Raw genomic sequence first — 22,801 nt, 5'->3', positions numbered from 1 at the left:
AAATTATCCTCCGATATAGAAGAGCCTCAACTTCCTCCTTTGACACAGTAGAGGAAGGACTTACTTACTTAGTTTTGGTACTTCAACTCGGCATCACGCCGCGAAGAGATGGTTATTTGTGAGAACAAGTACAAAAAGATCGCATGACAGATTGCCGCTGAATGCGTTCAGTTCTGCTTCCGCAACTTACAGTCTAGGAAGGCGTATTACTTGTGGCACGTCGCTGAGACATACATTCTAACACCCAACCGTGTCTTTGGCGTTACCAAAATCTATGCAAACGCTCACGGCCCGAGCGCCAACGCCAACGGCTACCGCAACGCAGGAGACTTTCCGTTGCTCGTGGAACCCAAGACATCGTACCAACGCCCCAGACCATCAACGTAACATGTGGGTTAGTAGCACTGAGCCGAGTGGGGGATTTGGTGGCATCTCATATTTGCGGGGAAATAGACATGATGACTGGATGCGGTCGACATGCGAAGCTCAGCTGTAAGCTGGGACGGCATTTAGGCTCGTTTTAGCTGGGCCACCCGCTCGCTGACTGACTCGCGAGTAGGCATGCCAGTCACTCAGCAAGCCGTAGCATTGATATCTCAGATGGGTTTCACTTTAGAGCGAGTTGTCGCCTCGGCTCCGTGCTCATAGATGTCAATGATAGTCTATGAGTACACAGTTACAAGTGTAGGCTCTGCAAGCATGTCTATTACCACAAAAATTGAGTTTTACAAAGTGAAAATTGCAAAAGCTGAAACAAACTGGCCCGTTGCCGTCGCGTGTATGGAAAGGGTCGAGATGCATCACTTTGCAAACAAGTTAGCAGAAAGCACGCCCCCAGCGTTAATCACATCGTCTGTCAAACATTACAAAAGACGTCAATCTTTCATAGTATCCTAACATTATTCTACAACTACACAACTAATTCATACTCACTACTTCATTACAATCTGTTACTCTAGTTTCACTCACCATGACACCCCAAGAGTCCTTGCCCCGGACGTCTCAAGCTCATTCGGAATGCGAGTGCGCTAAGCCGGGAGCCCCTGGCGGCTCGAGTGACTATGGAGAATTGCTTGATCACCCCGAGATTGGACGCGAGGGGGATATCTCATATGGCGCTGCCATTGTTGCCATGAGTTTGGTCGATTTGGTTTTGGATGAGTGGCTGAAGCCAAACGTCGAAGCCACACTTCCGCCACAGCGTGCTTAGCAGCTTGTAGACCAAATACAAAAACATATACACTGACTTGATGCCTTTCCGATCCAAATTAAGAAAGTTCAATGCGAGGTTTACGTGATGCAAAATCTCTCGAATACGACGGACTTGAAACCCAGAAACCCGACCGGCTAGGTTCATTGATAGTGATTTGTATTGACAGCACTTGGATCTCAAGGGGATCAAGTTGGAAAATATGTATATGTAAAAAATTCGTTCCAACAGCCGCAAGGCCCGCCTTCCGCCTCAGAGCCATCTCAGTTTCTTGGTTGATCGCTCTGTGACCACCCCCGGTACCTCCGCGTGCGTGTATACGTTGGTCAACCACTGGTTCCTCCACCCCCCTTTTCTCATTTTCGTTTTATAATTCATGCCGGGGCATGTTCGCTTAGGCGGCGGTCTCGACCTTGATGGAGGCCGTGCCGGCGGACTGGTAGCCCTCGGTGGCAACGATCATGTAGTCGAAGGTGGTGCCGAGGGTCATGCCGGCGTTCTTCCAGGCGGTGAAGAAGTTCTGGGTGGTGACGGTGCCGCCGGTGCGCTTGCTCTGGCGGATGGCCCAGAACTGCTTGAAGGTCTTGGTGCCCTCGATGGAGGGGGCGTTGGTACGGGTGCTCTCGTACAGCTTGTAGACAGAGCCGTCGCTGGTGACCTGGCCCTTGAGGGTACCCGCGCTGCCGGGGTTGTACTCGCCGTGGTTCTCGACGATGTAGTACTCAATGAGCTGGGACGGGGGGAGATTTTACGTCAGCAGGTTGCTCCTCGAGGGCCATTGTGTGTTCGCGGGGTTCAACTCACGGGGTTCTTGGTCCAGCCGTAGACGGTCAGGTAGCTGTTGCCGTTGTTGACGGGAGACCAGGTGCCGGAGTACTTGATGGACTTGGCACCGCCGGTCTTCCAGCCCTTTCCGCCGACAAAGTTGCCGCCGGACTTCCAGGTGACGCTGTAGGCGCCGGCAGCACCGTTGGTGTAGGTGACGGGGGAGGCACCGTCGGTCCACCAGGAGTAGAAGTAGCCGTTGTGGGTTCCCTGGCTGGAGGGGGTCGACTGGCGCTTGATGAGGTCGGTGGTCATGGCCGGGTCGGCGGCGGGGGCGGCGAGAGCGCCGACGGCGGCCAGGGTGGCCGTGAAGATGGAAGCGAAGGAACGCATGTTGACAATATAGTATGTATGTACAAAAAATGTTTGGATGAACGAATGTAGTGGTCGGAAGTACGAACAGAGAAAACCTGGTGAATCAGCAGTAGAGAGAGGCGAGAGAGGCCGTGAACTAAACGCGGACGACCCCGTCCCTTTTCAACCCGCCTCGTCTGGATCGTTTTTCTTCTTCATGCCCCATAAAGGTTGATGTTGGGATGACAGGGGAAAACGGAGATTCAAGTGCCGTTTACTATGGGGGGCATTGGCCATCGGTTGCACAGGAGCATGGGAGGGGGCTGCGCGCGATGGGACCGCCTTGCCCAAGATACACTAACGTTGACCCACGTGGGTAGCATTCTAGGAAGACCAAAAGAGTTGTTGTACGAGGTTTACGAGATGGCCATGTAGTGGCCCCTGGGGATGTTACCCGAACGGTCGACGAGCGACGGTCCAGATGGACCGATCAGGAGCCGTGGGGTTCCGCCAATGGACGCGTCGGGTTTAGTCCAGGAGTCGGATTGAGTGCCGCGCTGTCGAGTGTAAATGAACCAAGCCGGTGCCGATGTTGCATGATCCCTGCTGGGCTCTCCGCAATTTGCGCTGGGGGGGCTCGCTCCGGCACTGCGGTCGAACGAGAGCTTGAAAGAGGCAGCTCGCCCGCCGTTCTAATTACCCGGGTCATGCCGGCCATGCCGGCTCCTGGATGGGAGGGGGCATTGCATGTTTATCCAGCGCCGGTGGCAGCTGAGATGATCCCAGAGACCCGTCACACAATCGGGCGGGATCTTGCTTGGCCACTGCTTAAGCATGCCGTTAAGATTCGGGATGTTTGCACTAGCTGCCGCTCCGCCATCGATTCAGCTGTGATTGGGGGCCGCCATGCCATGCCGTTTGCCTCACGGTGGGAGCAGGGTCTTTTTAGCCGCCGGCTGAAGTCGTCTCGCGATGAGCGATCGGACAGGGGGAATTGCAAGGCTCGTCTTCTACGGAATACCGGGCTTCGAAATATCATACGCGGAAAATGCGAGGAGACAGCAGCTGTGTGGCGTCATTGCAGGGTGGGAAGAGCGGGAAGAGCAGTGATAGGACGTGATGGTCAGGGTGCCCGGGCTGGGAATGTTCTTCTTTTGGGTTGATTTAATTACTCGAAGCATGTGCCTATATGGTACCCAAACTCTTACTTAGCCTTGCAATCTATCCTAAAACTCGGGTGGTTCAGGGGAGGCACTAAAGATGTGGTCCGCTGTGCATGGACAACATGCCGGCACTGGCTTTTTCGATGAACTAAATTGCATGACATGGCAGTTTTTGTTTGACTTTGTTCTGCGGAAACCGGAGTGGCTTGGCGTTGTGCAACTGGCAGAGACAACGTACTAAGTATGTATGTATGTATGTATATATTCATATATGTATTTATGTGTGTGTCTGTGTATGGCCTCGACGACAGCCAACAAGTCTGGTTGAGCGCATACCAGTAGTGCGTGCGTATTTTGTCTCATTGCAGAGGGGTACCGACCTGGCAAAATTCCGTACAACGGAGCAGCGCAACAGCTATAATGTGCAAAATAGCTGGTTAAGTAGGCGACACACTTGAGCCAGTTCATGTCTTTAGCGCCGACGATCCGTGATCTGCATCCCATGGCCCAACGGGCGTTACCTTTCTATCCTCCCCCCTCCGCCTTCGTCTCCTCTTCTTCCTGCAACGTCGATTCCGGTGTGGTTAAACGCATTGGAGGGATCAAGTGATGCTCCCCCAAGCCACACTCTCTCGACTCTCATCCAATCCCGGCTGAGCCACCGGCAGGCCGCTAACCTAAGCATAGCAGTGTTGCATTAGCGGACGTAAGCGAGGGACCCTGACTGCACGACCCCCGCAATTCGGCGCGTCGAGAACGTTACTCTCTCTTTTTTTTTACAGTAGAAACTACCCCCCCGAACAAGAACCAGCACACCAGATCAGACGACGTCAGTGCAGTTGGTGGCACCACCCCCCCCTTCTGTCCCTTCGCCCAGTTGGTCCCCCAATTCGCCGCGCTCCGACGCTGTCCGAAGTGAGGCGGCTGTCATGTCTCCTCGTCAGATCATACGCCGCACCCTTCGAAATGCGGGGTGCGTCGACCGCTCTCTGCCTCTGCTGCCACCGACGAAGCCGTGGCAGCAACAAATTCTGCATCCGGCCGAGAGTCGTAGCAGTTGTCGTCGCCTTCTCGCAACAAGCCACCGGCCGGGCCCGTTGATGCAACTGAGACGAGGTTTCCATAGTCTTGGCTACCACCGCAGCAGCACTAACAACAACACCGCCGCCGCAACCGACGCCGCAGCCGACGCCGCCGCGGACATGACGCTGTCTCGCGGGCTGCCCAGGTCAAACTCTTGCAAGGCGCGCGCAAAGGCGCGCCTCAAGGAAGTCCTCACACCGGAGCTGCTTGACAAGCTGCACCGGTTCTGGTATAAGCACTTGAAGACGGACGAGGCCTTTATCTTGCCGCAGAAGAGCCAGATGGGGCGATGGTTCTTTTCCGATAGCGACTTTGATAACGTCTGCGTGTATGTGACTTCCGCGGCGCTCTTTTCTCGGAAGGGAGAGAAGACCGAGTGAGAACCTTGCCCGGGCTAATGTGAGACACAGGAAGAGGTTCCGCCCCGTCCTTGAGGTAATGAGGTCGGCGGACGCAAAAGCCGACGACATCCTCGCCATCGTGAGGCCGTTCACGCCCCTTCAGTGGCTGGGCCTCGTCCTGCTCCTGGACCAGATCCCGCGAAACTGCTACCGCGGGCCGGAGTCGTCCGTCGTCTTCAAGTTCTTCGACCCCATCGCCCGCGAGATCGCCCAGCACGCCATCAACGCCGGCGCCCCGGTGCATGGCAGGTTCAAGTACCGTGTGTCCTACCGCATGTGGTTCTACCTCCCCTTCATGCACTCCGAGGACCTCGCGCTGCACGACCTCGCGGTGAAGCAGTACCAGCAGATGAAAGACGACTTTGCGGAGCTCATGGCCCAGGACGGGACCGCCGGGACCGACGACGAACGAAAGTGCTGGGGAGTGCTGGCGTTGCAGAAGGAGACGGCGAAGGACCTGCTGGAGACCAACTACGACTTCGAGATGAAGCACCGGGACATCATTGCTCAGTTTGGAAGATACCCCCACAGAAATGCGGCCATGGAGCGGGAGCCCACGGCAGAGGAGAAGAAGTATCTCGAATCCGGTGGCGAGACGTTTGGTGGTGGTGGTGGAAAATAGTTGAACTCGTGTACAGTACTGGTAATTGGCGAAGGCGGACGGGTCGAGACCAAGGTAATGCCGTAATGTTTTCGGTATGATATGAGAGCATCCCATGGGAGCCAGGTTCATTTCGAAAAGTCTGTGTACTTTTCCATAGTTTCAACAAAGAATGTAAAAGTGTTGACAAAGCAACTGTCAGAGTGAATAAATATCCGAGCGGGTTGTTGATGACTCTCAGTAGAGTTTCGGTTATCTGAAAGGGTGTTTGCCGCCAACATAGTGTTGCATTTTGGTTTCTCCATGTCCAGGTGTAAGTCAACTCCAACTAAATGCTCTAGTTGCAGTCAGTTATTGTTGCTTACAATATGGATACAATCTATCTCAAAGTAAAAGCCCCTGTCCTGTGGTTGTAGTTCGCTCGACCCACATTCGAAACGCAACTGGCCCCCTTTGAAGAACCAACGTCTGATTTCCTTTTAAAGTTCCCTCAAAACACATCAAAGATAACTAGTCATGTCCAATGATGGTATGCTTACCGAGCCCTTGGTAAATACTATAGAGCCACGTCACCGGGTCCTTGCGTCCCCCAGGGTTTCAAATATGTAGACTTGTTACCCCGAAATTTGTAAAGATCAGCAGATTAGCCCAAGATAATGTAGTTTGAACACTTCTGAGTTGAATTAAAAGGTACTTCATGCATCCCTCTTGCCAGATCTCAAAGTGTGGTGCGCCAAGGGCCATGCTGCCCCTGCCTTTACCAGGCTACCCCCTGCTTGATGCCTCTTAAGCAGTGCCTATTATACACCACGAATTCAATAACCACAGTTGAATATGCATAGTACCAGACACAATATATAGCATTGTCAGAGCATGTCCTATCCTTTGAATCTTACACCACAAGTGCCGACGGCGGGAAAGAAGCAAGTCTTGGCCAAGTTTCGCAACAAATACGTTGGCTGTCAACCCCCCACATTCCGTCGATAGAGATCAGGACATCTTACATCACCCAACATGCAATGTCGAACTCAGTTATTCCGAGAGCCGGGACCTGACAGGTAACACCCATGCATCATCGGAAGCCATATTTGTCGACCTGGGGCTTGAACCGAAGGCTAGAACCCTTCGCCGCGTGAGAGCAGAGCGTATTGCTTAGGACAGCACCACCTAGAAACCGAGGACGTGGGATCCGACCAGCATCAGCACGGTAGCGACTTGTAACATATTGGACCCCTTGATCGTCTCCGGCACCTCGACGTATGTCTTTGGGTTCTCGGGGTTTGGATCAGAGTTCATGGCACAAACAGCAGATTGGTTCTTACGGGACCCTCGGTTTATAAGGTTGCCGGAATCTCATGTTTTAGGCTAACGAGTCGGCGTTTGATGTCCCTTTCTGCGTTGACAGGCCGGCCAACAGCTCCCTCCCGCTCATTTTGTCCATTCCTGACCCGGTCGGCAATTGGCAGAGCGCTGTTGTCCCCCGCACCGTTGCACCAATCACCCCGACACAGCAAAAAGGGCCGATCCCGCTTGGACGTTGCATCGAAGAGGGGTGTTTGGGTAAACATGTTTTATTTTTTCCCGACTTCTCGGTTTGAAAGCCGGGTCGCCTTGCCACAGTTCTCCGCGCCTCTGGTGATGCACGGCGTGCAGGCGCTGCTCCTTGCGGCTTGGCCGGTGAGACTAAGACGTGTCCCGCGCATGCTCTGATGGAGGCTTCAATCAGTCGGTTTGATGGCCCCGGCCACCCCAATGCCTCAGTTGATGCTGCAGCGTTTCATCGGCGTGCATTGCCCTCTCTGCCTACGCCACGCCGCGGTGCAGCATCCAAGTATCCCGCCAGCCGTTTAGTATCGCGAGACCACTGTGGATTTTCTTCCTTTGCATTACGAGGCAGCGTGTTGCAGCCCTCCAAAACTGTCGTCTCTGGGTTGGTCGACCCAGGTTGTTCCCCTTTCAGGACTCGCGTAGTCAACATTCGGGATCATCAACACTGTGACGCACAATGATGGATAGAGCGAAGGAAAGCTGTACTTGGTCGTTAGCCTGGTGGCCGGTAAAACGCCCCAACAAAAATCATTTGCGGTTCTTACCTCGCTTCTTCCCGAGGCAGGCTGGCCGACCTTGTGTAATACGAAGGGGTGTTGTCCGTGAACAAGCAGAGAATTAAAGAATTGATATCGGGTCCGATTAGCCATTATCCTTTATGTGCTTCCCCTTTAACAACTCTGGTCCAGTGCTATTAGTCTGCCTGATTTCGAGGGCGCTGTCCATCGTTTGGCGTCTGCTTCGCGTGCTAATTGGGGACGTCTGGCCGTCGAATATGCGGTCTTTCCTGATTGTCTGCCACAGCGGTGACAAAGACCCATCGGTCTGCTCGATAGGCGGCAGTGACAACATCACGCCATTGTTTCCCGCAGCCGTTTTGTTGTTGCTGTCGGCCAAGGTGGCCGAGGGGATGCTCTCGGGGCCTCGGCAGTTGCAGGCACTCATCCGGGTGAAGGCCAGCAGCTTGTTGAGGACGACGAACTCGACCTTCAACTTGACGCTGTAGACGAACGGCTTGCACATCGTCTGGATCTCGAACTTGTCGTTGTACTCTAGTACGATGAGGCCCGTGTCGAGGATGAAAACGACGGCGAAGAGCGCGGCCAGGTGGCGGACCATGCTTTGGACGGCCTTCGGCTTGATCGCGCTCAGCGGCTTGAGGCTGTAGTAGCCTTCGTAGAGGAAGAAGGCGGCGATGATGGTCTCCTGGATCGTGAAGACGACCAGCTCGATCTTTTCGTAGATCTTGAAGGGCATCACGTATTGCTTCGGGTTCGTGTTGGCCAGGAAGAAGATGACCGTCTCTGGTACGTGCATCGTGACCGCGTTGAATATGATCATTGCCAGTATCAGCCGGATCTTTCGTTGGCTGTGGACGACGAGGTGCAGCCGCGACCAGAGGACGATGGCCTGTCCCGTCACCATCGAGTACCAAGCTATGGGGATGATGATGCTGGAGGCGAAGACGGCCTCGTGATAGTAGCCAAAGTACCGCAGGATAAACGCGATGACGTTGATATTAATGCCCGTATTGGAAACGACCATGCTCCAAAAGTACCTCCCTCGTCGGCGTTTGAACGTGGTGAAGATGGAGAAGAAGATCTCGATGGTGTTGTAATAGGCGGTCGCGGCGAACGCGATCATAACCATCGCTTGGACCTGCGAGACAGAGATGGTTCCCGTCTCGCCCGCCATCTCTTACGAGAGAAGCAATACAGGGTGAGTCGACGGCGCCGGTTGTTCGGAACTCCTGGAAGGCATCATGGGAGGGACACAGCTCACTGACAGACGCAAGACGGGATGGAAGATGCGATGGTGCGGCCCTATTGAGCTGCCAAATGATTTCATGCAACGTACTTAGCACAAGGACTACATATGGGTGCTATCTAGAACCCCCAATAGAGTTTGGCGAACCATCTCGCGGAAAAGCTTATCGTTCTGGGCGTTCCGTCGATACACGCCTCGTTCGAAACCGAAAAGGATCACAAACCATTCAGGGACGAAGACCCTGACTCGTCAACTGACCACAACCTTGGAAACCGCCATGGAATTAATCGTACGCTTCTGCGGGCACTAGACTAGAATTGCGACGCTGCAGAAACTCTATACCTTCGAGGAAGGTCGAACCAATAGGCCGCCTACAATTTTTGGCCTCGAGAGATTGCACGCGCAGCATTCCGCGTGACCGTTCCCCTCGTTGACGAGCAGACTTCCAGACTTCAGCCGAAGGACCCGGAGGCCGAGTGATGCGCAGGGCGATGTTGGCTGGCCGGGAAATTGGAGCCGGCGGAGCTACAAATGCAGCCAACTGTTTGAACCCAAATGACGTTGGGAGTTCAGACGGCACACGTGTTTCCCGGGTTCCGGAAACAAACGTCGAGGGCTGGCTGTTTGACGTGCGCTACCCGGCTGGCAAGATAAGTACGGAGTTCCCAGGACCTGACGTATGTCTGTAGATCTTTGCGCATGTTGGGTTTAGGGTCGGCTCAACCTCCGACGGTTGACGTTGGGATAATTGAGAGTTGAGCCGGTTTCGACAGGGGCTAATTTTGCTGGATTTGTTACAGTAAGCCTCGCTCTCATGTGTATGCGAAGATCTTTCCCGGCGATATAAACTATGTTTGCATCTGTTGTTCTCTTGATGTTAGATTCAGGTTTATTCAAGCTGAGTGGAGGGCCGGGAAGCGGCAGGCAAGCCGTAAAGTCAAAGTTATGTGTAGTAATAAGTTTTAACAAACCATAAAAATTCTGAATATACGATGACTCAAAGATTACATGACATGCTTTTGGACACGTGGATTTCCCAATACTGTAGGTGGTATCCTTACAGACCGAGAAGTTGTCCGTTGTGGGCAGACTGCTTGACATTTGTCGGCCCGAGAAAGATAATCATGGTAATGTTTGTACAACGCTATATGTCTAAGCGTCTTTGGCAAATTTCCTGACCTCTTAGCACAATAGCTTACGATTTAAATTCAAAGATGAGCTCTCTTATTCCCAGAGGCACCGGATTTTCTGGGAACCAGCCATTACTGCTGATACATCAGTCGGGCGGTTTCACTAATCAATAATGCTTTGATGCTACTTAGATTGCGCAAGTTAAAGAGTTCTTCCGCCGCTGAGGTAGCTTGAAAATCTTGACCAAATCATGTCTTCAGGTGAAGGGGTATTCCCGGCCGACAAACCGCCTGGGTTGTGACCATGTGCCCGAATTGGCCAATGAGCCCAGACTTGGGTATTTCAACTGGTTCAGTTTATAATGGAGCGCAAATCCTTTACCAGAGCCTAATGTCTATCATATTTCATGAGTATCAACTATTGGTTTAGTTTGAGAGTGCCCATCAACAATGAGCTACAGATAATTATTGATCAATACTCAAATTAAACTGCTGCCGAAGGAACTGTTGGATTATTCAATCGGAATAGAGGGAGCCAGCCAGCAGCAGCAGCCGGCCGCGGAACCCGGAGATTCAACCTCCGGGCTGCCTACAGCAATATCTCCACCACTGCTGCTGCTGCCAACCTACCTACTTTCTCTTCTATACACATACAGAATACAGTACCAGTTTTGACCTCTTGTTTACGCTTGAATTAACACCCGTACGGGTATCCTGTGATACCAACAGGAACCCTTCCCTGGTAGAAAAAGGGTTCTTGACTCCAGCAATGGGATCTCAAGAATCAATGACTTGTTAGTGCAAAGAATTTCCAAAGTCACAATGACGGCAGCTCATATGTTGGCAGTTAATCAGAGGCAAGTTAAAGCTCGTCTAATTATGAGGTAGGTTGTGTGACGAGGAACAGTTTCAAGATATTTTCAATACACAAAATGGAAGCCAAGACTGAGCTTGATTGTTCCTAGGTGTTTGAGTAGATTCACTGGGTCATCGGCTTTTATGCTAGCCACTTGGAACTTAAGCAAACATGATCTTGAATGTGTTATTATTGGGCTTCTTTGTGTTCTAGACATACGCCTAACTCAAGCTTTGCGCTCAGCAGCAATCTTCTTAATCAATTCCTTCACCTCATTGTCTGACATTTCTTTGACCCCCAACATCGGATTGTCATCCTTGGGCCAAGGGCAAGAAAAGTCAGGCCTCGAATTGGCGTAACGAATCATGTCACCAAAGACGTTCCAGCCAAAGTTGCCAGCCTGGAACTCCTTCAAAGCCTGAGAAAACACTTGCTCCATGTCTGATTTTGACTCCTGCCAGCCATCAGATCCCAAAGCCTCCTTGCAGAGATCAACCATCTGTTTCTGGCTCTTGGTGACAGAGTGCACATAGACCGGCTTGTTTTCAGTCTCAGCGGCGTTAAGTAGAGCACCTGATACAGCCTTTCCGGTGGCCTCAAGCGTGGTCCAGACATGAACGTTTCCTCCATCGTTAATATAGTCGACCTTCTTGTTATAGATGTCGACATTCATGAAACCGGTACGCAAGTTCCAGTCCAAGAAAGCCCCGTTGCAGATTACGCTCCAAGTCATGCCGGTCTCTTTGCACTTCTGCAGCAGATGTTTATCGTTCATATCCTTCTTGAAGAAGACAGGCAATCCGTTAACGCTGCGGTTGTTGAAGTCTAGGCTGAAGTCCGACGGAATGTAGCGGTAGACCCCGGCGGCTGCCGCGGCATCAATCATTCTCGTCGGGGTATCGTCATGGATGAGAGTGCAGTCCACAAAAGCGTCCTGACCTTGCAGGGCCTCCTTCAATGCGTCGGAAGAGCTGAAGTCAATTACTTTTACAGCGACTCCATCGGGAAAAGATCCTTGTTTGCGAGCTAAAACAGTGACATGGAACCCATCCGCAATTAAGGCTTTCAGTGTCGCGCTGCCAACATTGCCGGTTGCCTAGTACAGTCAGTGATTCGTAGTCAAAGTACATAATACGTTATAAACTCACACCGGCAAGGGCCACATTCTTGATTTTCGGTGCCATGATGTATATAAAGTAGGACAGGTGTAAAAGTAGCTTCTTGAAGTTTCAACGACGTTTCTTTTTCCAAGTCCTTGAAGCCCTATTTATCTAGTTCTTGGGTTACGCACGGGTTTCTCTGATCATTGGAATTTGGCATAACCGGAATACGTTGACGTCAATCCGCCAGGCTCATAATCCGCGTCGGATATCATGGTTTCAAGTCATATTTAAGCTATTGCCGTTGTCGTATACCAAGTCTTCGATTGCTGGTAATTCATCTCCATTGGGTCGGACTCCCGGCCTGGGGAACGAATCCCGTTTCTTGGAGTCCGAGCAGAACCTTGTTCCCCAGCGCTGATACCACTCTCCGGTCCTAGCTAGCGATCTGTTAAGACAATGCGGTCCTTTCGAAATTCGAAGCACACCAAAACGCGGCCTTGTCTCAGACCGTCTGATCTCTTCCGGGTTTGGCGGCTCTTGACGGTTCATGTCATCACCCGTCTGCGGGAGCGGGAATACGTGCGCTATAGATCAACTTAGTCCAAATTAGGTGTGATATTTCCGAGCATCCGCATGCCCCATTAAAAGATAGTTTGTCAAAGCTACTCAGTGCTACTAATGTTTAGCGAAGGATCTTTCAAGTCATCGAGTCACGCAGGCAGTTGAATTTGAAGGTTCTTGGCACAGTACACATGCGGTTTAGTTATGAATATTAATTGCAAGACATCGGACTATCGCTATCGACCAGCAACCCGTCTAGTGATCCCAAGCAAACACTCCCAAGCTTCTTGCTTAGTGGGTGTTGGTAACAGAGAAGCCCTTGATAGGGTAGTGGAAGTTGACGTGGTGAACCTCAACCTTGCCATCAGAGGGGATGTAAGCAGACTTGTCGGCAGCCCTGCTCTTCTCGACGCTCTGCCATCCCAAAGCTGCAACGAAGACCTTGCTGCCGTCAACTTCCTCGGTGGAGAAGCCGCTTGCCAGGTCGTTCATTCCGTCCATGCTGCGGGCCTTGTCGATGATAGCCCTCAGCTCATCCTCGGACTTGGTAGAGCCGCTGATGGTGATGCATTCGGCGATGGGGGAGTCGATGGCGGCTCTGGGTGCGTATGGGACAAACTTGATGAAGTATGACTTGACGGGGCCGGTGATGACAGTCTTGAAGTTGTTCATGGCGGTCGAGTATTCCGAAGAGGCGAAGAATGCGTCGCGAGCTTCCTTGGACTTCCAGCCTGGTAAGTGTTAGATGGGCTTCAGACACAGTCTGGATTATCAAGAAATGTTTGCATACCGGAAATGAGGTCGAGAATCTGCTCGTTCTCAGACCAAGGTCCCCAACGAGTGCGGAGGTAGCCGTCCTGGGTCTTGAGAGCCAGAAGGTAGGCCTTGAGAGGCTCGCTCCAGTCTGCCTTGGTTCCCTTGACGGGGATGATCATGCGCTCAGTGACACCGGTGGCAGGAGGTCCAGACATTTTGAAAGTTGTTTAGTTTAAAGATTAGTTTAAAAAGCTTGAAAGGTGATTGTAGATGATTGATTGTTGTGTTGGTTTGTATAGATGATTGTGATGAAGATAGAAAAAAGAAGTCTAATGGTGGGTGATTGCGTTCGATTATATACCAATAAATGCAGGCCCGTGTCTTGCGAGATCTTTACCTTAAACCATGATGCTATGGTGATGCATGAAGTTCGCAGGGGCATGTCCGAAAATGGGATCACAACGAGTAACATGGCGGTCCACCGGCTTTCGGTCAAGTGTCACGTTCCATGTCCGCTTTGGAGCACTCCCGCTGCTTCACGTCAGGCTATGCACGCCTGTGCCCAAACGTCAATGTCATGCTAAACGGACTCGGAATTGTTTCTGTACCGCCTGCGGGGTTCCCAGATGAGGTAATATTCTGGAAGGACACTGTCCCGTCATCCCACGCGTGGCAGTGTTAGCGCTATTGCGAACACAGGGCCTTAGCTTTACCGTGGTGTTTCTTAGTCTGCGACGGGACTGCCAAATGAAAGACATACCGAATAAGAGGTTTCAAGCCTATTTGAGAGTTCAGATGAACTGACGGGGGCTACAGCTGTCTTCAAGAGGGTCGAGAAAGATCCGAGCCCAGTCAGAAGCCCACTGCAAGCTACAAGCATGCAATGCAGCATGTGGCTGTGACGTGGAGGTAAGCATGACTTAGTGCTAAGAAGCAGGAAGAGCAAATTGCCGTTCTGGGGCATCCGATGCTTTGAAACAACGTACCGGACAAAGCGGGAAATCGGTGGGGGATCGACGAAGGATGTCCGCAAAGTGCCCGTTTCAAACTCTCCGAGGCACATACACGCAGGGACCAGACACCTCACAGCCTAAGCGCCAACTGTTATTTTGCCCAATACTATGTAAGTCGTTCGTATTAGGAAACAAACTCGGGATTCCGAGGCACAGATTTTGCCTTACGCCCTCGTTTGTCGCTTTCGCATATGTCATATCGGGCATTATTGAGCCGCTCCGTAAAACCTGCGCAGCCGGCTGACGCGGCTGCCGAAGTTTGACCGCGCCTGAGATACAATTTTGGTAATCGGGCGGACGAATGTAACCTTCCGCGGCAAATGCCCTATTGCATCGAATCTGAAGTCGCATCTTCGGCCTTTCCCGAGATACAAGACGGACATCGGGTATATTACGCGCTCCGGTTTGCCGCAACCGTTGAAGGCACCCGCCTGCTATTGAGTAGGTCTTAGAGTTGAGTCGAGCCTGAAGAAACCCGAGAAAACGAGGCTCTCGTCCACATTAGTTTGGTGCGTCTCCCGTTTCTGTTGCCAGACCACTTCGTACTAGAGGCGAGCTCAGAACCGAGAAGCGAGGACAGAGGAATTTAGGGTTCGTATATCGTTATGTTTTCACTGACATTTCAGATTATACTTTGCCCAATGACCTGGCTAGTAATTCCTGCATCATGAAGAGCTTGCTGAAGTCTCGGTGAACGTTGGTCAGAGGCTTCTAGTTTACTTCCGCATTGACACGATCGATCCCTGACTTCCTAACAGTGGCGGCGAAATTTGCCTTGGTGACATTGATAATTAAAATTAAAACAGAAATGATACCATGAAATCCAAACTATTGAGCAACAAATAAATCATCGCGATGTATCATTCTTGAGCACTAAAACCAACTATGTAGACCTGTAGAGGAACTCCATTACCCCCCCCCCCCTCTCTCCCCCTCTCTCCCCCCCTCTCCGGGGAAAGAATACCATTCAAAACAACCACTTAACCATTCGACCTGTAGCAAAGCCTTGAAAATTGTTGAGAAAACCATCAATTTCCCTGCACCTTCGGAGAGAAGTAGGAAGACATGTAGGGCCCATTTTCATTGTAGCTGTACGAGACATACGACAAGCCACCAGGCTTGGAGTAATCCCTACCAGGCCTGCGATCTTGATTAGCTGAAAGATCCCGAAGATAATGAACAGATAACTCACAGCCTGGCAGTCTCAGTTGCGCCTCTCGAATACTTGTTGGCAGACTCATCCCATCCAAGGTTTCTCAGAGCCTGTGTGAAGTTCTCCACAGTCTGAGCATCACTCCGCGAGGTCTGACTCCATGGTAAGTGGGCTTTGATGTCAATACGCTCCGTATCTGGTTTTAGCTCGAAGGCAAAACATATGCCTTTGTGCAAGTTCTGCATGTCGAAAGCATCCTTTCTTTGGTTCGGGCCCATGCCCTCAGGCTCGTCTAGTAGAAGATGCCACACCTTCTCCGCAGTTTCCAGACCCAGCATTGTCGCATTGTCGGTCTGGGCCCCGCCGAGGGTGAAGACGTCTGCGAGCACGGACTTTGCATTTGACGTTGTCCGAGCGTAAACCTTGACGCGGGCTTTGTTGGGATCGACGCAGTCGATGGCCATCATCTCAACCCGGCAAGGTTCCTTGCAGGCTGACAAGTATTTCTGCAGTTTCTCAGCAGACGCGGCAAGCCTGTCTCCGCAGGGCTGCAACTTAGGAATCATGTCGAAGACAAGATCCGATGTCGAGGTGTCTGTTGCGAAGTGCTTGAGAACTGGGAAGAAGTAGGCCTTGAGGAAACGTTGTGAGCGCTTCATATCATAGGCGAGAAAGAGTTGCGGTATGCGCTCGACAAAGGGCGGCATATTCTCACGAGCGGCGATGGCCTCCTCAGGTGTGACAAACCACTGTTGTAAGATTTGTTTGTACCACCGCATATCGACACCGGAAGAGACTTGTGACAGAATTGGGATCATAGCCGCACCAATCTCTCCGGCGAAAGGGTCTTCGGCTGTACCAGCAGAGTCGCCAAGTGGCTCAAAGGTATATCGAATAATCCCGTCATCACCCTTGGTGAAGTTCCAAGACGGCTCAAAGGTAGAGCCATCATAGGTAAGAAGCGGCTTAACTTTGGCTTTGGGTGTTGGGATTCCAAAGGATGGCACAACAACATCGCGGAAGACGCGCAAGTGGTCTGCCTTCTCTTCAGGCGTGTATGACTCAGCACCGTTGAGCAGGCTGTTCAAGAGCGGTGCGCACCTGTCCCACCACCACCTGTGCTTTGGGTTTAGGGGAGGATCGATTGGAATTGTGCCTTCGTTGACCGTTGACGAGAAGGCATTGAACTTGTCCGGTGACCTCAGTGGTGCCTGGAGGTCATCTTTTGCTGCGTTGTAAATGGCGGCTGGTGCCATCTTGGATCAGAATTATTAAAATAAAGACTCGAGTAGAATGAGATGAAGATTCCGAATTGCTTGTTTTCTCAGATGAAATGCTAGTAGGATGGTGTTGACTTTATAGGTTCATCAGCTAGGCCGTCAAGCAATTCTAATGGACAGCGTTCAACGGATGTTAGAATTTCTCCTTGAAAACTAATGTCATCACCCGCCCTGCGAACTTTTCCCAAGACATTGCAGGCTGAGTTACAGTATTCGGCCTCCGAACGGACTCATCCATGAAAACCATCCATAGGATTGACACCTGCCTGAGATGCAGGAGCCAATTTCTGGCTCTGTTTGGTGTCAACTCGCGACAATGTCACTTCAATGCCGTTACATCCTGGATTGTAATGCGTCAGATTCGCATGGATGTGGTGGCAGTTGACGGACATTTACTCATCGCGAGGCTTGCACTTTGGAGTTGATACAAGGGAATGCCTTTCATTTTCTGTCAAGCTTAGATACCCGTGTGCTGTGTGCTTAATTGTAATGCGGAGAGGTTCAAAGCAAGTAAGGGAAGCCTTGTTGGTTGGTCAAGTAGAGATCAGGCGAAACGAAAAGCCACGGTGACATATGATTTTACTTCGTCAGCGAAACATTTACTTTACGAGATTCTGTATAAGGCGAGCGACGATAGCCAATTGTCGCTTCCTTCCAGCGACAATTCATTATCATCCAGTAAAACTTGTGGTGGGCTGAGACAGAGTTTGTTAGGTTGAACGCAACTCTAGACATTTCATACTATCGGACGGAAGGCCAGAGCAGCTATGCTCTTAAACTTACTATACTCCGGCTCTTCCGCGCAACCCGGTGGTCCGTATTTGGTGGTTTCCACGGTGCCGACCCCAATACATCAACTTGAAAGCCATGTTGATTCGGAGATTCCCATCGGACTCGATGAAGCTTGATACGTCGGTAGCTAGCCATTTTCAGTAATTCCAAGAGAGTTGACTTCTCCAAAAGCGGACCTCCTGATGCGGAGGAGTCTTTGATGCCGGACAGGTCGTGTTCGATGGACGACAGAATGTGCGGTGATCTGAAAAGGCCGAAGGTCCGTGGCTACACGGTGTCCGTGAACAGCTCACGGTGAGCACCTGAGCTCCTGAACTATAGAGCTCCAAGACGTCATGACCTTCTTGGGAACATGAATAAATAAGCTGCTTCTCTTCTACAAAGCTCCACCATCATCATATATAATACATTTCAATCATCACTCATATTTCCTTTCTATAACCATCTAGAACTTGGCACTTTGCATTTTTAAACACACATCTACACAACCTCGTTTTCAAGCCAGAAACACAAGACGGCACGATGGCACCCAGCGTTACCAACGAAGAAAACGGCCCATACGCCTCTAGTGGCGCTGCACCAGCCCCTCGGTTTCTTCCTCCTGGAGTTTCTGTCGAGAAATTCCAAGATTTTGCATTCCGTCTCCAGAAGGCAGTGGGAAAGGAGAACCTTCAAATTATAACCAAAGACACACCACTGGATGATGGCGACTACCTCACAGTTGACTGCCAAACGCATGACATGCACCATCTATACGACCGAGAGGAGTTCGTTGGCAGTGCACTCATCCACCCACGAAATGTGGCCGACATCCAAGCTGTTGTAAAGCTCTGCAACGACTTCCTCGTGCCTGTATGGACTTATAGCAAAGGCCATAACATTGGATATGGCGGCGCCGCTCCGAGAGTTTCGGGAAGCTTGGTCATGAACTTGGGAAAACACATGAACCGCATTATCGAAGTCAACGCCGAAGACTGCTATTGCCTCGTCGAGCCCGGTGTGACTTACCTACAAATGCAGAAGTACCTTGACGACAACGGCCTGCGCGATAAGGTCTGGCTGGACTCGCCTGAGCTTGGCTATGGCTCTATGATCGGAAACGCATTGGATCATGGTGTCGGCTTTACACCATATGGTGATCATTGGATGATGCACTGCGGTATGGAGGTTGTGCTCGCGAATGGCGAGGTTGTGCGCACGGGCATGGGTGCCATGCAGAGCCCCGAGGGTCGCGCTCAGGCAGCTCAGGGCGTGCCGCCCGAGGACCAGGCCCAGAATGAATGCTGGCAGCTTTTCCCCTACGGATTTGGTCCAATCAATGACGGCATCTTCTCTCAGAGCAACAATGCCATCATCACTAAGATGGGCATGTGGGTGAGTTGAATCAGTCACTTATTGGGCGATAAAAATGTCAAGCTAACTGGTGAACAGCTCATGCCTGCTCCTCCGGGCATCACCCCTTTCATGGTGACTTATGAGAACGATGAGGATCTCGAAGCCGTTGTCGACATTATCCGGCCGCTCCGTGTGGTAAGCACTGATCGCAATCAATGTTTTCAAAGTCGTAATACGGCTAACACGACTTACACAGAACATGGTTCTGCAAAACGCTGCCAGTCTTCGTCACGTTTCACTAGACGCAGCACACTACTACCCACGCACAGAGTACACCGATGGACCCATCGATGTTCCTCTCACAGAAGAGCAGCTAGATGCGGCGGCTAAAAAGATCAACTTGGGCCGCTGGGTCTATATCGGAGCCGCCTACGGGCCTGAACCGATCCGCAAGGCGCATCTTGAGATTACCAAGCGAGAAATGACCAAGGTCCCTGGAAGCCGCTGGTTTTTGCTTGAGGACCGCAAGGAAGAGTTTAGCACCCTGCACTGCCGTGCTGACACCATGAGGGGTTTGCCAACCTGGGACGAGCTGCGATGGTTGAACCAGTACGTATCCCGCACTTGTCTATGGTTGACACATTGCTGATAGAGACGCCAGCTGGATTCCCAACTGCACTTTCTTGTCCTTCTCGCCCATTTCAAAGGTTGACGGAAAGTCAGCCATGAAGCAGTATACTATGGCCAAGCAGCGTTTTGCCGAGGCGAAGCTTGACTACTTTGGAATTCTTAGCATTGGCATGCGTGAGATGCGTAAGTTCCCCCCACATTGCTTTCACTTAGGTGCGGCATTGAGAATGATTACTTACACAAAACCACACAGATAACATTGTTTGCATTGTATACGACAGAGAGAACCCCGACATGCGTCGCCGCGCTCAGTGGTTGGTCCGCACCATGATCCAAGATTGTGCGGACAACGGCTGGGGCGAGTTCCGCACCCACGTGGCCCTGATGGACCAGATCGCCGACACGTACGACTTTAACAACCATGCCCTTGGCAGGCTGAACCAGACAATCAAGGATGCTTTGGACCCTAACGGTATCCTGGCGCCTGGAAAGAGCGGTGTCTGGCCCAAGAGCTACGACAAGTCCAAGTGGGCTATCCCCAAGGACTACATCAAATAGAAGATTTCTCAATCATTTGTAGTAATAGTAGTAGGGAGATAGCATTTCGGGATAGCATTCATCTGCTAGATTTGAATAATTCAACGTTGATTTCTGGAGGAAAAGTCCTTCCCAATCGTCGCAATCGTTCATGAGAACTCGACGTTGACCATTCGAACATCCAAGCGAGTCGCTTAGGATATCAGCCCTGATGGTCTAGCGGTATGATTCTCCCTTAGGGTTGTCTACGACATCTCAGTCTGGGAGAGGTCCCAGGTTCGATCCCTGGTTAGGGCCCAATCTTTTTCCTCGTTATGCTTTTGGTAAATCAGTAGAACAATTTCTCTGCTAATAATTTGCGGCAATGGGCAATTTTTTTTTTAAACTTATTCATCAGCCTCGTAGGCAATGTAGACTATCTATCTAATTGCATTGTTATATACTTGTGATTTCTAGCTTTACTGTGTATATGTATTCTGACGATATCTACTAGATGTATGTGTTTATTTATGTACGTACAATGTACGCACAGGCCATGTTTTTCTTTCTTTCTTTTTTTAGCCTGCCGGAAGTTTTCTACGCGACAAAATCTCATTTTCGCCGAGGGGGGAGCGTCACTGACAGCACCACACCCAGCGGCTGTGCGCAATCATGGAGTTTGTAGTATGCAATATCAAACACAAGGCGGTGGCCAATAACATCCACACCTCCGGCTTCTAGACACGGACCGCCTCTACATTAGGACGAAAGGCTTATAACTCCATGCATGGAAGGTTTTATGGATCTGCATTGGCCGCAGCATTGTTTCGGCATTGAACGGGGTTGCGGGGGGAAGTAGAATTTCGGACTTCAAACTCCCCAATATAAACTTAACCAAGAGCTTGATCTCGCTGCGATCCCACTCATCGTCCGCCACCTCTCCGACCGGAAATGAGTATCCTGTAATGGATGTGAAAGTCATGCAAGCCAAATTTGCGACGCGAAAAGGCTGATAAACATCTGTGCATGGCTTCGCGTTGTGGCAATGGCGCATTATAAAAGTCCATGTATATTTTGTGAGAGCGACTTTTATACGAGAATTTCGGATTTGAAGTATCGTAACATCGATTCGCGCTTCTACTTTATTTATCCACAAAAAAAAATTATTTTCAGAAACCTACTCAACGGCCATTATGTCCAAGGAGTCCGCAAATCCGACAATTGCCCTTGTTACGGGAGCCAACCAGGGCATCGGCTTTGAGATTGCAAAACGACTGGCCTCTGAATTTCCAGACTATCATGTTTACATGACCGGGCGACGAAAAGATGCCATAGAAAAGGCCGCCACAGAGCTACAAACCGCCGGTCTCAATGTTGAACCATTGGTACTTGACATCTGTTCAGACGAGAGCATAGCGTCGGCTGTGGAAAAAGTCCAAGCAAAATTTGGTCATCTCGACGTCCTCATCAACAATGCGGCCATTCTGGCAGGAAAACCCGACGACTCAATTAGACAAAAATTTGCAACTGTCTATAACACCAACGTCTTTGGTTCCGTCGCTGTTACAGACGCCTTCATGCCCCTTCTTCAAAACTCCACCAAGACGCGCCGCATTGTGTTCGTTAGCTCTGGCCTCGGAAGTCTTGCGAATCGGACGGATCCTATTCTCAACTTTCCCGAGAAGGGTTTGATGGAATACGGTTCGAGCAAGGCGGCTCTCAATCATGCCGCGATGGCGTTTGCATCGAGATTCAGACAGGATGATTCTTGGAAATTCAACATTTGTTGTCCTGGCTACTGTGCTACCAACATGAATGGCTATGATGGACCCGACGATGCGTCACTTGGGTCTATTCAAGCCGTCAAGTTGGCAACTTTGGGGCCTGATGGAGTGACTGCGTCATTCTCAAACAGACATGGCCCGATAGCATGGTGAGAGGAGTATAGTACACAACGGCAGGGCAGATAATGAGGGAGACAACAATGGATTAATTAGCGTCTAATAGCCGAGCCTTTATGCCTGCTGAGGCCTCAGTTTCGCAAACAACGAATGAATGCAAATACACCTTGCCTTTCGTTTCGGAAAGAAATGAACAGAATCATGAACTCGTGATGGTCCTGTTATTTCATAACCTTTAACTACCTTTTTTGATTTCTTTTCCTGTTGATATTTCGAAAAAGGAGAGAAGGGTTTGGGAAACCATCTCGACATCGAGACATGTAAGACTGCAAAACCGCAGGAACCCCGTCATGGGAGTGGCGGTCTTGGTCATTTTCTTTTAACATTATCATGAGATGTTGGTTTAAGAGAGACAATTTACTATTAGTTAACTTTCCGTGTCAATTATTTGCATTATTCGTGCTACCTCAAGGTGGGGTTGCTGCTCTTGCGACTTTTAGGCCACATCTTGTGTTAGATCTTTCGCTTGAAAGGTCAACCTGCAGGCAATGCAGGCAGGGGCTCGAAGGAAGGGCGTGTTTGGTGCTTCCCCGCCTACAAAATGCCGCGCGCTTTAGTGACAGGATACGCCCGATCAGCAACTCTCAAGGACGCAAGAACTCAGAATCGAGAACTTGAAAAGTCCTTTGTTTTCTAGACTAAAACATTGTTCTCATAGCCATGGAGCAGCCTACCCGGAGGCCCTACAGAGGCTCATGCCACTGCGGCGAGACGCAATACGTGGTCTTCCTCACGTTTCCCCACACACTGCCTCCGCCGCGGCCATTGAAAGAAACGACACCGCGATCCCATCAAGAATTTTACAGATGCAACTGTACCACCT

General features: G+C 50.9%; 8 protein-coding genes across 8 annotated transcripts; 3 read left to right on the top strand and 5 right to left on the bottom strand.

The window, feature by feature from the left end:
- Positions 1-1,604: 1,604 nt before the first annotated feature.
- EsH8_II_001252 (glycoside hydrolase family 11 protein) lies at positions 1,605-2,368 on the bottom strand (the record flags this gene model as incomplete). The annotated part of the gene is made up of 2 exons (XM_083264550.1): positions 1,605-1,940; positions 2,015-2,368. The coding sequence occupies 2 exons, from the start codon at positions 2,366-2,368 to the stop codon at positions 1,605-1,607; spliced, it is 690 nt and encodes a 229-aa protein (XP_083121872.1).
- A 2,053-nt stretch (positions 2,369-4,421) lies between these two features.
- On the top strand, positions 4,422-5,598 carry EsH8_II_001251 (DUF924 family protein; the record flags this gene model as incomplete). The annotated part of the gene is made up of 2 exons (XM_083264549.1): positions 4,422-4,903; positions 4,986-5,598. 2 exons carry the CDS (start codon positions 4,422-4,424, stop codon positions 5,596-5,598), a joined length of 1,095 nt encoding a protein of 364 aa, XP_083121871.1.
- A 2,169-nt stretch (positions 5,599-7,767) lies between these two features.
- Positions 7,768-8,820, bottom strand: EsH8_II_001250 (uncharacterized protein; the record flags this gene model as incomplete). Its single annotated transcript, XM_083264548.1, has 1 exon — positions 7,768-8,820. One exon carries the CDS (start codon positions 8,818-8,820, stop codon positions 7,768-7,770), a length of 1,053 nt encoding a protein of 350 aa, XP_083121870.1.
- Positions 8,821-11,104: 2,284 nt separating this feature from the next.
- Positions 11,105-12,062, bottom strand: EsH8_II_001249 (aromatic alcohol reductase; the record flags this gene model as incomplete). Its single annotated transcript, XM_083264547.1, has 2 exons — positions 11,105-11,974; positions 12,027-12,062. The coding sequence occupies 2 exons, from the start codon at positions 12,060-12,062 to the stop codon at positions 11,105-11,107; spliced, it is 906 nt and encodes a 301-aa protein (XP_083121869.1).
- Positions 12,063-12,833: 771 nt separating this feature from the next.
- Positions 12,834-13,513, bottom strand: EsH8_II_001248 (uncharacterized protein; the record flags this gene model as incomplete). The annotated part of the gene is made up of 2 exons (XM_083264546.1): positions 12,834-13,273; positions 13,333-13,513. The coding sequence occupies 2 exons, from the start codon at positions 13,511-13,513 to the stop codon at positions 12,834-12,836; spliced, it is 621 nt and encodes a 206-aa protein (XP_083121868.1).
- A 1,986-nt stretch (positions 13,514-15,499) lies between these two features.
- Positions 15,500-16,720, bottom strand: EsH8_II_001247 (uncharacterized protein; the record flags this gene model as incomplete). Its single annotated transcript, XM_083264545.1, has 1 exon — positions 15,500-16,720. One exon carries the CDS (start codon positions 16,718-16,720, stop codon positions 15,500-15,502), a length of 1,221 nt encoding a protein of 406 aa, XP_083121867.1.
- Positions 16,721-18,058: 1,338 nt separating this feature from the next.
- EsH8_II_001246 (FAD-binding oxidoreductase) lies at positions 18,059-20,059 on the top strand (the record flags this gene model as incomplete). Its single annotated transcript, XM_083264544.1, has 5 exons — positions 18,059-18,910; positions 18,968-19,066; positions 19,128-19,480; positions 19,533-19,684; positions 19,755-20,059. 5 exons carry the CDS (start codon positions 18,059-18,061, stop codon positions 20,057-20,059), a joined length of 1,761 nt encoding a protein of 586 aa, XP_083121866.1.
- Positions 20,060-21,210: 1,151 nt separating this feature from the next.
- Positions 21,211-21,954, top strand: EsH8_II_001245 (uncharacterized protein; the record flags this gene model as incomplete). Its single annotated transcript, XM_083264543.1, has 1 exon — positions 21,211-21,954. One exon carries the CDS (start codon positions 21,211-21,213, stop codon positions 21,952-21,954), a length of 744 nt encoding a protein of 247 aa, XP_083121865.1.
- Between the last annotated feature and the right edge of the window lie 847 nt (positions 21,955-22,801).

This window comes from Colletotrichum jinshuiense, chromosome 2 (genome assembly GCF_051148585.1).
Source record: "Colletotrichum jinshuiense chromosome 2, complete sequence".
In the NCBI taxonomy this organism is placed as follows: Eukaryota; Fungi; Ascomycota; class Sordariomycetes; order Glomerellales; family Glomerellaceae; genus Colletotrichum; species Colletotrichum jinshuiense.
Note: the sequence above shows the minus strand (reverse complement) of the source record. Positions and strands in the feature narration are given on the sequence as shown.